Below are 17,354 nucleotides of genomic sequence, written 5' to 3' on the forward strand. Positions count from 1 at the left end.
ATTAAGTGCGGCATTCTTAAGGTGTGCTCACTTTCCAACCCTCTTTGTGTTGAAATATTGATCCAAGCCCTAACATAACATGTTATTATTCAACTAAGAATAACCGTGGTATCCTGATCAACCGCTGCTTCAAGCAGTTTAACCATATTCTCACTGTTGTTTGTCCAGTCTCGTTGCATGTAAATCACCTGAAGTGATGCAATGATACCAATTACATCAAAATAATTCACGTGCAAGGCACTTTAAGACATTGAGATACAAGTGGGGCCCAAGCTTTTCTTTCAGTCTATTTATTTCTGAAAATAGTTGCAAGTAATCCAAATCTAATACAAGCTACCCTTTTTTAAAATATATAGACACATTCTCATAAACATGCCTACAAATTCAAAAGTGGAGCACACTCATTTGAGGAAATGATGTTGCAGCAATCACTAATACCATTTCTCCTTTAAGGACTCACTATCTTAACTAAACCTGCACAATGATTGCCATTTACATCCACAACTTTGTGTCCTCTACTAACATGTGGGCTACATGCACAATGAGGTCCTATCCAGAAGAATTAGGTTTTGCATTTGACCTCATTACTATCTGATTTATATATTACCAATTAAAATGGTGAACCAAGCTAAAGCAGTTTCTGCCAGCCACAAATTGTGCAGGTATCCACCAAATTATTGCCCCATCTCCAAAATCTATTCCATCAACCTCCAATTCGTACTCGGGACAGTTATAAATAGAAACACAAACTGTGCTCCTCCTCAAAAGGCAGATATGTAACAAGGTCCAATATTATGACTCCGTGTCAGGAGGAAAGGTGTCTCTTGCCCCTTCTGCATACATGAGCTTTTCACAGTCAAACAGAAGTGTGATTCAGGCACAGCCAATATGATAGCCTGAGGATACAGCTCAGAAAAGAGGAAGGAATTTAAATGGGAAAGATTAGGTTTATCACTAAACGAAAATAAAATGTAAAACAAGACTGATGTTAACACTCAAAGTAAAAAAATGTGAATGCTAAGACATAACAGAAGTGCGCTGTTGAAGCCTGGTGAAAAACTGCACCATTTCCTGAAATAGTTAACCTCAAGGGCCTAGCAGAAATCTTAGTTAAAGTCAGTGTGTTCATGTATTGCTACCCTATGCCTTTGTTTGACATAGGAAGCTATCACAGCACTGATCATTTACAAGCAAACAGAATCCACTGACCTGCTATTCTACATAGTCCAGGATTTTTTTTTTAGTGAAAGGAAACTTCTTGCACAGCTGGTTTTCTGAGCCTAGTCTATTCTTCCGCCCACAGTACGTCAGCATTCGTCACTGATCACGTGAGAGACTTTACCGCACTGCTGGTCAGTGGGTGGGACGTCTCCTGAAGCAAGACAATACTCTCCTCTGCTTCAAACCACAGCGTGCCTAGAATCTGCAGCTAGTAGAAAAGGGGGGGCTTGTGACTAACTATAAACATGACACAAAACATCAAGTGAGTATTGTAATGAAATATAAAGCTGGAATTGTACAAATAAAAAACAATCTGTACCAGGGGTTTGGTCCACCGTTTGTGTCTCTTTAAATGAATATAATTGCTTTGAGAAATAAAGTTCAACATTTTCCACAAATGACCACTGTGAATGACTGCTTGGTCCCCTTCATTTTTTCATAATGGTCAATTATGTCATATTAGCAGACGACCCTTATATGACCCTTTGCACACTATCCCTCCAATCATTCAAGGCTGTAATGTCAGTCTTTCCAGCTAATGATCTTTAGTCTTGTACGAACCATATTTTAACACGTTCATCAATCAACTTTTTCCCCCATATTAAATTAATATTATTTCACTGTTGGCCTGTTGCGTCTCATGAAAACTACAAGGTTTAGTTTAAATATTTTTAGTGAACAGGATACCAACATGTCAAATTTCTCAGAAGTAACGTGTAATCTCTAGAAATCAATACATTTAATTACTCAATCATTTTTAGTGCAGTCTTTTGGAGACCATTGACACTCCAATTCTGTGGCTGGATTTTCTTCGGTGGTGGATTTAGAGTTGGGTGGTCCTAATATCCCAATAATAGGAAAATAGACTCATTAGATAGTTAGAAGGCAGAAAATTTGCTTCCTTTTTGGTTTAACGCAAATGGAAAAAAATAACACTGTATAGTCTTAAATTGGTTTCAACCAATCAAAGAATAGCAAGGAATTATTTATAACACTTCTCACACATTAAAAAATGTCCTTGACAGACAGAAGAGACCAGATTTTCCAATGAGTACAGAGATTCTTGGTGGATTCCAGGTTGACAGGTCTGCAGGCCATAGAGGACAGGCAAAACCCCAAAGATTACCAAAAGAGAAAAAAAAACAGGCTCCAGAATAAGCGAGTATGGTATTCAAAAATCGCAAGGAATCATGGGATTTGTCAAAGGTCAAATGCTATAAAGAAGAATCGAACCAAGCGCTGTAGATACAGCGAGTTTGGATCAGATTTGTTGTCATTTTTCAAGCTTGTATTTGTCAGAGTGCAGATAGATGGGGCAGATGCGAGTGGGAGACTGGACCAGCGGAGACAATCTCAGCAGCTGCACGCACTTCATCCGCAGCCAGGATCGAACCTGGGCCCCCGGCACGAGTGCTGTCGAACCCCTCCCTCTCTAGACGTCGCAACGGGGGGTAGTTAGAGTGTGTGCGGGAGAGCAGTTAGTGTGTGACGCCGCATGCCGCCCCCCCCCCTCCCGCAACCACACGTTAGGGGAACAGACCCAACGGGTCTGCACTTGGTCCAGTATACTTTTATATGTGTGTGTGTGTGTGTGTGTGTGTGTGTGTGTGTGTGTGTGTGTGTGTGTGTGTGTGTGTGTGTGTGTGTGTGTGTGTGTGTGTGTGTGTTTTGTGTGTGTGTGTGTATTTTTGCCTTTGAAACGCATTTCCTCAAAAAGAGAGGGGCTTGAGGGAGAGGAGGGAGTAAAGATTATTCCAAATTGTAAAATGTTCAGGGAGGGAGAGGGGGGGAAATAGGGGAGGTGAGGAGGGAGAGTGTGGGAATAGTGAGAGGAGTGGGGGTGATAGGGAGTGGGGAATTGGTGGACTGCCCCGGCTTCCCCTCCCCCTCCCTCCCCACTCTTCTCCTCCAACCCCCCCCCCCCCCACACTCTCCTCTCCCCCCGCTCCACCCTGTTCCCCCCTCTCCCCTCCACCTCCTCCTCCTCCAACCCCTCTCTCACCCCCATCCCCCCCTCCCGTCTCTCCCCTCTCCCTTCCCCCCCCCTCCTCACCCTTACCCCTCTCCCCCCCCACACTCTTCACCCTCTCTATCCTCCACCCATTCCCCCCCTCCCTCTCCTCACCCCTCTCCCTCTCCCCTCACTCCCCCCCCCCCCCTCCCCCCCCTCAGGTGTGTTTGGGGGGTGGTTAGTATGTGCGTGACGCACATAGGCCCCCTCTCCTCCCCCCCCCCCCCCCCCCCCCCGGCAACCGCGCGCGCATTGGGGGAACAAGCCCAACGGGTCTGCACTTGGTCTAGTGAATACTAAAATCTTTGGCCTACCGCAGTTCAACCTGCTCATCATTAACTTGGTATTGAATATTGATTCTCTGTTGTTTATTGCAATTTAAGAGGCAGATCACTTATAACTAATTTTAACAATCCGAGTCAAGATTTTAACCCAAAGGATTTCCCATTAATTTTAATGTGTATTCCCACCCTAAACTACCCATTTTACAATTGCAGTGTAGTGTATTTACTTTTTTTAAATAGCCAGCTAAAACTACATCTACCAATTTTTTTTCTTTTTAGCTTCGAATAAACGTCTAGAAGTAAATTTCCCAATGAATAACTATCCTGTCAAATCAAATTATGGTGATCTTTGCCAAGAACTGCTTCTTTCAAACCCTGCTGCGTACATGCAATATTTATCAACATTTCCGTAAAACAGTTTTGTATCTGCAATTATTTTAGAGCCTGCTTAAAATACAGTCAAAATGCCTATGAAAAAACCATCAGATCATTCCAAAACTTGAATCCTGTTTCCCTCTATAGGGAAATGCTGTTTAACCACAATGTATTTTTCAGCATTTTATTCAGGTACATGCTGGAACTGGATTATTGAGTGTTCCACAAACACAGATCACAACGTTTTTGACGCCTTTACATAATAGTCAACTAAAATCAGCTAAGCAAGAGTTGTTTTTTTGTTTTTTTTTGCCATTTAAGCTTAATTCTTGGAACTACAGATTGGGCCTCAGCTGAAATATTATATTCCATTCCAAAAAGGAAATAAAAGCAGGAATAGACCATATGGATCCTCAAACCAATTCCACAATTCATTACAAGATACAAGATACAAGATACATTTAATTGTCATTTGGACCTCTTGAGGTCCAAACGAAATGCCGTTTCTGCAGCCATACATTACAAACAAATAGACCCAAGACACAACATAATTTACATAAACATCCATCACATTGCTGTGATGGAAGGCCAAATAAACTTATCTCTCCACTGCACTCTCCCCCCCCCCCCCCCCCCGATGCCAGAGTCAAAGGCAAACCCCCTGGCTGGCGATCGCGATTGTCCCGCGGCCATTAAAGCCACGCCGGGTGATGCAAGGTCGCACACTGGGTTCTTGGTGTTAGAGCCCCCGGCGTGCGCTCGCAGAGTCCCGCGGCCATTCCAAGCCGCGCGGGGCAGTGATGTAGGCCCCGCTCCAGGAGCTCTTCGACCCCGCAACTCGGGCAGGAGAAGTCGCCGTTGCGAGAGCCCTGAAAAGCGGTCTCCCTCCAGGGACCCGCGGGCTCCCGGTGCCGCCGTCCACAGACCTGCAGTTGAAGCCTCCGACTCTCCGGTCGGGCCGCAGCAGCAGCAGCGCTCCTCCACTGCTCCACCCACTCCGGACTCGGCCAGCCCCGCGACGGTGAGTCGTCGGCACCAGAGTCCCCGGTCTCTTCCTGTTGGAGGCCGCTCCTCATTGCAGCCCCAACAATAACGGAAACCGGACGAGAAAAGGTCGGGTCTCCCGTGCAGGGAGAGATTTAAAAGTCCCCCCCCCCCCCCCCCCCCACACACACCCCCCCCCCCCCAAAAAATAACAAAAACTACATAAAACAAAAAAACATAGACAGAAAATAATAAAACGCAGACAGGCTGCAGAGGCCGCTGCTGACGAGAGTCGCGCCGCCCACCATTAAAGATTAAGCCTGGAATGTTCTTAGCCGAATTTAACTTTCTTGCATGTTCTCCAGAAACACATAGGAAAACATGACATTTTAAAACTGGCTAAAACATACTCAGCCTCCACAGTTTCCCAAATTTCCTGGGGTAGAGAATTCCAAAGTTTCATAATAAATTCTTCTTCATCTCTATTTAAATAGACTCCCCTTATTCTGGCCACAATACATCATTTCATATTTCCGAACACATAAGTGGACAAACTGGATCAGCTAGTTTATGTCAACCATAATTTAGCTTCCTACAATCTATTCTAGAACATACTCATGCTCCCCCCCCACTGGTCCTAGGATCACTCAGTCAGCGTCCTAGGAGTGGCATCGACGGTGGCTCACAAGATGGGGCACAACCTGGGCATCGGGCATGACATCAGGGAGAGTGGCTGTAGCTGTCCCAACCCACGCAGGATTGTGGGGGTGTATCATGGAGACTTCTACGGGGTACGTATTCCATGGTGAGGAGGTGAGGGGGGCGTGATGGGAGCGGGTGGGTAGCAGGATTGCCAACTGTCCTGTATTAGCCGGGAGATCTCGTTTGATTGGGGACGATCAGCCATGATCACAATGAATGGTGGTGCTAGCTCGAAGGGCCGAATGGCCTCCTCCTGCACCTATTTTCCATGGGAGAAATCTGCATGGCTACAGGGAGAATGCACAAACTCACGACAAACACGCCCAAGATCTTATTGCTACTGCACCACAGTGCTGCCCACTGTGGTCTTGGGCAGAGGGCAGAACAGGTGAGACCTGAGATAAAGAAACAGGGATTGGCCTCAGAGCAGAAACAGTAAAGAGATTTCCAAGAGGGTTTACAACATCATAAAGAGTTTTAATGCACTAAAATAAGAAACAACAAAAAAGGTCAGTAATTAAAGGCAACAGATTTGAAGTGATTAGTAAAAGAGGAAAGTTGAAGATTTTGTTCATAAATTTAGCGCCTTGTGATCTGAAACTCACTGTCAGAAGGATATCAGTCACACATTGGACAGCACTTTTCAAAAAGAAACTGAAGAAATACAAATGGGAAAAAAAAATTACAGAGCTGCAAGGAAAGATCAGGTACCAACCAGGGCGCTCACTTAACTTTCTTTCCCTGTTGCCGAACGGGCAACCTAGGCAGTTTTTTAGGTTGCCAAATGACAGTTTAGGTGGTCATTTAAGACTGTATGTATGACTCGTGCGATAATGAGCTCGGACGAAGTGCGTAGTTACCAGTCGGAATTATGCTCAATGAAGCATTCATATATTATTTCTGCTTCAAATAAAGTCACAAACTAAACATGTTCACCAATCAAGACATGTTAAATACCACAATGACATGCAGCAAAATTATAATCCAGTATCTCAACTCTTTTTACACATTGCAATTAATGCAATTTCTATTAGTTATTTCCACTTCCAAACAAAAGTGTGGTTGGATTATTCAGCATATGATCAACCCGTGTCAATAAATCCTGGAACATGGTAACATATATGCTTAATCATGCACACTACAGATTGATGCAAGCATGTTTTCTGTGAAGGACCGATAATTACCATGACATGGCCATAGCATGGGTCATTATTGCTATGGGCACAGAAACACTCTCGCTTCCCACATAATTTATCCACAACAAAATATACAGGTTGCATGGAAATTTCTAAAGGCATTTTATGATAATAGCTGTTAAAACCGACTATAACCATCTGACAGGTTAAACATTACACGAACTGACAAGAGATGGCCAAAGGACATAACTGCAGCAAATGTTCTTTTGGTAATATGTTTAAAGGTGTCAAAACGCCACATTACCGGACATTCGGATTAGATGTACGTGTTGTGAACAGCAATGAAGATACCTAGTTTGTACGCACCAGATTTTAAAAAAAATTATTGATAAAGGCTATTTTCATCATTCCCACTTCATAATTAACGTTAAAATTTCAACTTAAATATCTCCTGACAAAATGTGTGATGTATATGACCAACTGTAGAAGTAAAACCTGGATAAATCCAACGTATAGTTGTGAATGTTGCTCATTAAATAACTACAGTACTGATACTCTCCATATTGAGAGCAACGAGTTGCAGTTAAAATGAATTCTGTAATAACGTGCCAATTGTAGCAGTGACAATCGAACACTGCGGTTTTAATATTTCATGTGTTCACAATTTAATTAATCCATCTTTATGGACTAAAACAAATATTAACATTGGGAATTAAAATACATTTGATTGCATTCTGTTATCAAACATAGTCAATGTTCACTCTGAAGACATTTCCAGCACAATAGGGTCAGGGAGGGGGGTTGTGCGAATCAGTGAGAGGTGGATAGATGGCGGAGAGAGGGGGGTTGAGAAGGCAGTCGGTGCGGAATGGATGGATTAAGGCAGGTGAATTAGTACGTGTTGGTTGGAGTATGTAAAATTGTGAGTGGAGAGACAAACACAGGGGATGTGGTGAGCAAAGTGGTGTTGAACCATGGGGGGGGGGGGGGTTGAACCTTCCCAACCTTCCATGAGGAACCTGGGGTGGATCAGTTTACAGGATGAATGGGGGGTCAAACATGATCAGTACAGGATGTTCCTATGGAGGGGCAACGATCAGTTACAGGAATGAATGGCGGTAGACAAAAATGCTGGAGAAACAACTCAGCGGACGAGGACTAAAACAAATCTTCTTCAGACCCTTCTTCAGACTTTTTCCCCCAGCACAATAGGGTCTTGAACTGGAGGATCAGTACAGGATAGATGGTGGGGGGGTAGGTCAGCACAGGAAAATGAATGGGGAGGGGGTCAGTTCAATGTGGGATCAGAGGGTCTGTGCAGGGGAGAAACTCAGGGGGTTCACTACAGGATGAATGAGGGGATCAGTACAGGATGAATGGGGGGGGGGGAGAAAATCAGTACAAGATGAATGGGGGGGGAATCAGTACAAGATGAATGGGGGGGGATACAGGATGAATGAGGGGATCAGTAAAAGATGAATGAGGGAATCAGTATAGGATGGATCGGGGGGGGGGGGGTATCAGTACAGGATGAGTGAGGGGGTCAGTACAGGGTGAATGAGGGGAACAGTACAGGATGAATGGAGGTAGACAAAAGGTGGGGGGGGGGGGGGAGGTCAGCGCAGGATGAATGGGGGGATGGATACAGGATGAATGGGGGGGGGGGTCAGTACAGTGTGGATCGGAGTGTCTGTGTAGGATGAATGGGGGATCACTACAGGATGAATGAGGGGATCAGTACGGGATGAATGAGGGGATCAGTACGGGATGAATGAGGGGATCAGTACGGGATGAATGAGGGGATCAGTACGGGATGAATGAGGGGATCAGTACGGGATGAATGAGGGGAGGACCAGGCCAGGATGAGTCTGTGGAATTCTCTGCCTCAGAGGGCGGTGGAGGCAGGTTCTCTGGATGGTTTCAAGAGAGAGCTAGATAGGGCTCTTAAAAATAGCAGAGTATGGGGATATGGGGAGAAGGCAGGAATCGGGTACCGATTGGGGATGATCAGCCATGATCACATTGAATGGCTGTGCTGGCTCGAAGGGTCGAATGGCTTACTCCTGCACCTATTGTCTATTGCCCTTCTCCCTGAAAATGTATTGAATTAACACAAACATGGACATCGGCCATAAATGATTCCAAAAAAAATATTGATCTTAATGGAGTTCTCAAAACAAAGGAGATATGTTTTTAAAAAATATGTTTTTGGAAACCAAATATGGCCACAAAATTATTTTGTTATTACCAGTATGCTTGAAAAGAGATTCAACCCAATAGAAGACTATGTAAATAAAATTGAGTAGAACTTTACAACAATTTTTAAAACTGTCAAAATCCTGCAGATTTAAGCTATAATCACTTTTGGATGAAGGTAGGCTATATTGATGAGTGCAATTATTCACTAAAATGCTTACTCGCAGTCGAGCAAATTTGAATGTAACCGTAAGAGGTATAAATCAATTACAGTAACATTTCCTTGTTCTTTTCTGCCAAATATTGGCACTGTTTCAGTTTCTGCAGCATAAAGTATTAGGACGGTCTTGGCTGTTTTGCCATTGTTTCAGTCTTTTGTTCATATCTGATGAGAATTTTCAAACTATTGTATGTAGCATATCCAGTAGAATATGACCATGTGTGGCAGTAAATAAAAAGTTATCCATTATGTACACAAGATAACAGTTCCCGTTTCAAAGTTGTGGGCCTTTTAAAAAGTGAAAACTTCGTAAATGTGCCAAACTTTCAATTTGCTGCTCAAATATAGCTTCTACTGTTTTACTGTATACAGAGTTCAGTTGGATTCAGCTGGACAGTCCCGTTTGGACGCTTTGGAGAGGAGTTATATAATTCAATCCTCTTTTAGTTGGTTCTCTTTCACAACTGGGGAAGGTTACTCTTAAACCAATATTTTCTCATTAAAACTGACTGCAAAAAAAAATGAAATGGAAAAAAAAAAATCAATAGGACGATTGAAAATTATTGAGAGGAAAATTGCGATTTTAAATACTGTGGCACCCGATCCGCGCAGAATATTTAAAGGGTTAAATACTGCATTGTCAGCATTGTACTCGGGCGAGTACAAAAATAAAATGGTGTTTTGGGGCGCTACTGAATGCATTCCCGATTCTGCATTGGGCAACTCCGCAGCGCCGCGTTGAAGACAAGCTATGAGCCCGGAGCATGAGCACAGAATCGGGGACTGAGGAGGGGACGGCGCGATCCGCCTTTAAGAGCAGCCCAGCCCAGCCGAGCCGAGCCGAGCGCCCCAGTTCCTGTCTTTGTGAGCGCGGAGGCGGAGGCGGTCGCTGGCGGCAGCCGCCCCTCGGCCCGGGACCCACCCAGCGCCTTACCGCGCCCGGCCGGCCGGCAGGCAGCTGGGAAAGGGCGGCCACCCAGCTCCGGGAGAGGGCGGACTGTCGGCGACGACAGCCGGCAACGGGACCAGAGATAGGCTACGAACGGGTTGGGTTTCCCTCCCTCTCAGCCAGCCTGCGGCTCACTTACTTTCTCCACCTCCGAGTGCATGGTGCTGCTGGCGTCGCTCGGCTGCCCGCGGCCGCTCCTCGCTGCCTGCTGCCTCCTCCCTCGGTCGCTGCCTCGGTCACTGTGTTTCCTGGCGGGAGCTTGTTCTCATGGCCTGGGACTGGGTGTGTGTTTGCGCGCGGAGGTGGGCAGGGCGGCTGGAGGTTGATTTAATGTACACATACATATATATATATATAAATGAAAAGGCCGACCTTGCCCAGTTGCCTGTCGGAACCAGCAGCCTGCCCCTAGCCCCACCCTTGCGGCAACGCCCCGTCGCTGTGTACAGCACAACGCACTCGGGCACCGCCTCAAAGCGGCAGCGCCGGTGCTCGTCGGGGTCTGATTCCCACTGATCCCACGCGTCTCTCTTATCAAAACCTATATGCCAATGTTGCAATGCACCTTTCGGAACTAAATGGCAACATTGAAATCTATTTTGCCCATCAAATGACAATACCCCTTCTTTTCACCCTGGTTGAATAAAATCTGCAGCGAAGCATCGAATTTAAGCAACCTGTCCTCATCCTTCAGATCCGCGGCAGGCGTTGACTGCCGAGCACAGGGTGGGGTGCGCTACAACGTGCTGAAACCATACTCCAACCGAAGAAAGGGCTACATTTTAATGCTATAGTATCATCATGCAGTGGAAGAATACTATACATTAAAATTGCAACATAGTAGGGAAATGTTGAACTAATCCATGTTAATCCCCTTTTCCTCACGCCTCTCGTCTTAATATTCTTAAAATATACATCCTGATGCTTTAATAAGCCAGTTCCCATTAAAAGTGTTGCAGTTTCACCCTCGGTAGCCACTATTGATTTTCTAAAACTTCTCGGCTTTATTTTTCCATTTAAAAGGTTTCTTAAACCATACATTTTCCATCAAGCTGTTTGTTTCCCTTTATGTTGCTGCAAAAAGTTGTGAGTAATTTAAATGAATGTTGTTTAAAATCCCCACCCAGGAGGAAGGATGGCTGACTTCACATTTCTCAGCAATGACAGACATCTGCCACCCATCTGCCCATTCCCTTCCCCTGTGTTGTGACAAGGACTGCCCCAGAGGGGAGAGAGCACTGAGATTTGTGGTGGATTGCTCTGTGTTTGCATTTGACTAAGTTTTATATGGAACACGTGCCTTAATATTCTAACCAACTCCATACATGATATATTAAAGGTTTTCAAAATATTTTCAGACCATATTCCTTAACAAATTGTGAATTCTGCAATAGGAAATCCAATCAAATTATGCATGACTTCCATTGATATATTTATCCCATATTACAAACCCCAAACAATTTACTCATACCACAAGCACTTTTGCCTGATATCCTCCCCAACAGGATTACTTTCTTGGTTAACACAAAACATTTGTTCATGATGCTTTCCTGTGCTTTTGCTAGTGTCGTGTGAAGTAGCTTCACCCAACAGCCGCGTTGTGGTACATATTTATATTGTTATATTTTTCCATCCTTTTTGGTTAAAAACGGCAAAATATCTTACTGAATGTCTCTGTCATTTCACTCTCAGGCCCAGGTTGGTTTCTTCCATCTTCAAATGTTCGTTCAAGAGAGAGTTTATTGTCATGTGTCCCTGATAGGACAATGAAATCTTTACTTTGCTTTAGAACAGATCAGTGTGTCCATATGCCATTGTATAAATATATACACACATGAATAAATACACTGATAAAGTGCAAATAAACAGATTATGGGCTATTAATGTTCAGAGTTTTGTCCGAGCCGAGTTTAGCCTGATGGCTGTGGGGAAGTAGCTATTCCTGAACCTGGTCATTGCAGTCATCAGGCTCCTGTACCTTCTACCTGAAGGTAGTGGGGAGGTGAGTGTATGGCCCAGATGGTGTGGGTCCTTGATGATGCTGCCAGCCTTTTTGAGGCATGACTGATAGATCCCATCGATGGACGGGAGGTCAGAGCCAATGATGGACTGGGCAGTGTTTATTACTTTTTGTAGTCTTTTCCGCTCCAGGGCACTCAGGTTTCAAGCCACGATGCAACCAGTCAGCATGCTCTCTACTGTGCACCTGTAGAAGTTAGAGAGAGTCCTCCTTGACATACCGACTCTCCGTAATCATATCAGGAAGTAGAGGCACTGATGTGCTTTCTTTATGATTGCTTCAGTGTTCTCGGACCAGGAGAGATCTTCGGAGAGAAGGGTTTCGGTCCGAAACGTTGCCTATTTCCTTCGCTCCATAGATGCTGCTGCACCCGCTGAGTTTCTCCAGCATTTTTGTGTACCTGAGATCTTCAGAGATATGCACGCCTAGGAATTTGAAGCTTGACCCTTTCCACCATCGACCCGTTGATATAAATGGGACTGTGGGTCCCCATCCTCCCCCTTCCAAAGTCCACAATCAGTTCCTTGGTTTTGCTGGTGTTGAGGGCCAGGTTATTGTGCTGGCACCATTTGGTCAGTCGGTCGATCTGACTTCTGCTCTCTGACTCGTCCCCATCAGTGATACATTCCACAACAGTTGTATCATCAGCGAACTTGATGATGGAGTTCGCACTATGACCGGCTACGCAGTCATGAGTATAGAGTGAGTACAGCAGGGGCTAAGCACGCAGCCTTGAGGTGCTCCCGTGCTGATTGTTATCGAGGCTGACACATTTTCACCAGTACGAACTGACTGTGGTCTGTGAATGAGGAAGTCGAGGATCCAATTGCAGAGGGATGCGCAGAGACCCTGTTCTGCGAGTTTGGTAACCAGCTTGGAGGGGATGATTGTATTAAATACCGAGCTGTAATCAATGAATAACAGCCTGACATATGAGTTTTTGTTGTCCAAGTGGTCCAGAATGGAGTGGAGAGCCAGCGAGATCGCATCCACCATTGATCTGTTGTGGTGGTAAGTGAACTGCAGAGAGTCCAGGTTTTGTCGAGGTAGGAGTTGATTTGCGCCATTATCAACCTCTCAAGGCATTTCATCGCCACAGACGTTAGTGTCACTGGTCGATTGTCATTAAGGCACGTCACCTTGCTCTTCTTGGGCACCAGTATAATTGATGCCCTTTTAAAGCAGGTGGGAACCTCAGACCTCAGAAGTGGGTGGTTGAAAATGTCCGTAAAAACTCCAGCCAGTTTGTCCACACAGGTTTTTAGAACACGCCCGGGTATACCATCCGATCCAGGTGCCTTTCGAGGGTTCACCCTTCTCTCAGTGTTTCTGGCAATCACCTCAAACATTAAAATTCAAATTAAAAACCTAACATTTAATCACAAACAACAAATAATAAAAAATAACCATATAAAACAGTGATTGCAATATGTTGCAGATTGCACTTGGCTCATGACAGGTAAAAATGAATAAAATAGAAATATTGAGGTTCAGAAGAACAAACCTTTAAGGGATTATATTTGAGCAAGGAGATGAAAAGGAAAGTAAATTATGTTTGGAAATACATCCCACTAATTACACATGCCTATCACCAAAAAATAAAAATATTGAAGGAAAATTGACATAACAGTTTAGTAACCTTGAAAATAAAGGAAGAAAACAATTGTGAATGTTTAATGATCGTGATTATGAAATCAAACTAACAAAAAATAATCTGGCCGGGGGAGAAGTAGTATTGAGTGAGTTTTACTTAGTGAGGAATATCAGAAATGTAAACTATTTTGATCATAAAACTTCAAGAGTGAGTGGAATAGTCTGAGTAACGGCTTATTTGAAGTTACTTACATTGATCCAATGTATCAAATGGGTCAAAAATATGTATTTCACTCACATTATTCACCTTCAGGGAACTGTTTAAAAAAAAGATGAGTCTCCAAGGAATGGTTAGGAATGAACCTAATAGCCACACTTGAAAAATGGTTTATAGATAGTCCAGTAAATTCCGCTGAAGGAATGTAAATTGTAGTTTAGAAGCCATGAGGTTAGGTATGGCACAATAAAATAAAAAGTCATAATGGATTTAAGAGAGGTGGGTCAAAAGTATTTCAGTGACTGCATTATATTTAGATTTGAACCATTAACAAGTGATTAGAAACATAGAAACATAGAAAATAGGTGCAGGAGTAGTCCATTCGGCCCTTCGAGCCTGCACCGCCATTCAATATGATCATGGCTGATCATCCAACTCAGTATCCTGTTCCTGCCTTCTCTCCATACCCTCCTGATCCCTTTAGTCACAAGGGCCACATCTAACTCCCTCTTAAATATAGCCAATGAACTGGCCTCAACTACCTTCTGTGGCAGAGAATTCCAAAGATTCACCACTCTCTGTGTGAAAAAAGTTTCCCTCATCGTGGTGCTAAAAGATTTCCCCCTTATCCTTAAACTGTGACCCCCTTGTTCTGGACTTCCCCAACATCGGGAACAATCTTCCTACATCTAGCCTGTCCAACCCCTTAAGAATTTTGTAAGTTTCTATAAGATCCCCCCTCAATCTTCTAAATTCTAGCGAGTACAAACCAAGTCTATCCAGTCTTTCTTCATATGAAAGTCCTGACATCCCAGGAATCAGTCTGGTGAACCGTCTCTGTACTCCCTCTATGGCAAAAATGTCTTTCCTCAGATTAGGAGACCAAAACTGTACGCAATACTCCAGGTGTGGTCCCTGTACAACTGCAGTAGAACCTCCCTGCTCCTATATGCAAATCCTTTTGCTATGAGGTCTGGATTAGGTCTGGAACCAAGTGATTAGGTCTGGAACAGGAGATAAGGAGATGAAGTGATTTCAGGGGAAATAGATTGGAAAATTGAGAAACTAAAAATTGTCATAGTGTCGGCCGATCAAATCCACCCCAATCACTGCACTCACCTATAGTAATTCCATCTACATTGACAGTTCAAGTGCATTCAAATTGTGGTTGAGAATGAAGTGGATATTATAGGGTTGATTACAAAGACCACTGCTTAAAAAGATGTGCATAAGTGATTTGTAATTGGAGACAGAAATAAATCTGTGCAAACCATACAAAATTGTGAGGAGTTTAAAATAGTAAAAAAACACAAAAAAATACAAACAGGTTAGAGACATGTGAAGTAATGAGACTGGTGGAGGTTTTGAATAATGTGGGAGGATTTGTAATTTGACATCTCAGTGCAATTCCAAGGTGATTTAGTATTGGAGTTCCCATTGGAAGTGTTTACACTATATGTTTCAGGCATTGTGTGATTGGATGGTAATCCACACTTCTAGATATAGGTCCAGCCATAATAACCATGTCCAAGGCCTCTGCACAATCTGTCCCTCCCAGGCATTAGATACATCAGTTCTGAAGAAGGGTCTCAACTATCCATGTTCTCCAGAAATGCTTAGGGAGAAACTGCGGATGCTGGTTTACACCAAAGATAGACACAAAATGCTGGAGTAACTCAACGGGCCAGGCAACATCTCTGAAGAGAAGGGATGGGTGATGATTCGGGTCGAGACCCTTCCTCAGTCCGGAATGATACCAGTTTAGAGATACAGCATAAAAACAGGCCCTTTGGCCCACCAACTCCACGCCAACCAGTGATCACCCATACACCAGTTCTATCCGACCTACTAGGGATAATTTACAGAGACCACATAACCTACAACCTGCACATCTTTGGAAAGTGGAAGGAAACCGGAACACCCAGAGAAAACACATGCGGTCACAGTAGGAACGTACTCCGCACAGATAGCACCCATAGTCAGGATCAAACCTGGGTCTCTGATGGTGTAAAGCAGCAACTCTACAACTGTGCCACTATGCCACCCTGTTGAGATACTCCAGCACTTGGAGTCCTTTTGTGTATTAACCAGCATCTGCAATTCTTGTTTCTACTTATTGCAGCCTTAACTCTTCTTACAGAACCCCCACCAACAGATTGACTAACTGATGCTCTAATTTCAGAGAACCAACTAGTCATTCCATCTTGCAGGAAAAAGCAGGTCAAGCAAACACTTGGCTTTACGTAAATTGAAAACTTCCAGATGGTGTAGGACGCCATTGATCGCTCATATATTTTTGTGCAAATTACTTATTCAACTGCAGGTGCACTGTCAATGAGTTGCTTACCAATCCCTCAGTGTCCAGCAGGTTTGTGACATTACACTACACATTATTCCCTGTATCCTGCCTAAAGTCATGATGTTTCCATTCTATTGTGCTCCATTATACAATTTGCAATTTAGCTACCACACATCAAAATGTATTAACTGCATAACAAAGACTATTCAATGATCACGAGCAGGATCCATACAATTATTTGCAGCATGCAAAGAGAGAGGCACATGTTGCTGTTGCAAAAGATAGGGCCGACCATTGGTATATGAAACCAATACATCATGTGGATGGTCTACTCTCAGAGACCACTTCTGCATTTGGTTGAGAAAGTATTAACAATCATAGTGGTTTATTATAAACTGTTACCCATGACATCATGGGAACAACGCTATTTAATAAATTGCTGAGGCACAGGAGGAGGATATTCAGGAGAAGCAAGTGGAAGGAAGAAGTCATCAAAATGGACACCCACTTTCCAGTCAGATATTCTCAAACACTTAAACTGTGACCACAATCCTACTTCCCTCTTTAGCAACAGATCCAAATGCCATTTCCTTCTTTCACTGACCAGCAGAGTAACTGCTTGAGCACAATGCGACAATAAAACCCAAATCAAACTAAATGTTTGCAGCATGCAAAGAGTGGATAAATACGACAACTAACCTCCCTTCTGCATTCTAATGTCCTGGTTCTCCAAAGCAGTTTTACACGAGTGACTGCAGCATACTGGCGAAAGCCTATTGACTTGCAGTGAAGGAGACAGTAGCTAGTCTTAGAGGGTAATCTTGACTATCCTTGAGCATTGAGAATCTAAGTCACAATTTAACAATCCATACTATGGCAAAATGGCAAGAATGGAGGATGAATGATGTCCACCTTAGTGAAGCCAATATATTTATGCTCCATGGAGTTACTGCTAGTTTAACGATAGCCTACAAATCAAGCCAACTGCCAAGTTGGAGTCAAATATCTCTCAGTTCCTTGCATTAATTCCAATTTTAGCCAAATATCACTAATTCATAAATTAGTTCAAGACACAAATTCTTTGATCTGTGTTGATCTGAATTAAGATCAGAGAGACATTCAACACTGAAACATGACCATTGGCCAA

The 17,354-nt window shown here is 43.7% G+C and overlaps 1 protein-coding gene across 3 annotated transcripts in view; it reads right to left on the reverse strand.

Annotated features, from left to right (window-relative positions):
* Positions 1 to 10,467, reverse strand: part of LOC129702164 (Krueppel-like factor 12) — a 126,797-nt gene extending 116,330 nt beyond the window's left edge. Inside the window, exon 1 of one of the 3 annotated variants that reach the window (XM_055643779.1) lies at positions 10,218 to 10,467. In XM_055643779.1, coding sequence (XP_055499754.1) covers positions 10,218 to 10,238 — 21 coding nt within the window. In that variant the 5' untranslated portion in view covers positions 10,239 to 10,467. Of the gene's footprint in view, positions 1 to 1,209; positions 1,345 to 10,217 lie in introns of those variants that run through there. The other 2 variants (XM_055643780.1, XM_055643781.1) reach the window with 2 other exon arrangements.
* Between the last annotated feature and the right edge of the window lie 6,887 nt (positions 10,468 to 17,354).

Source organism: Leucoraja erinacea, chromosome 12 (assembly GCF_028641065.1).
Source record: "Leucoraja erinacea ecotype New England chromosome 12, Leri_hhj_1, whole genome shotgun sequence".
NCBI lineage: Eukaryota > Metazoa > Chordata > Chondrichthyes > Rajiformes > Rajidae > Leucoraja > Leucoraja erinaceus.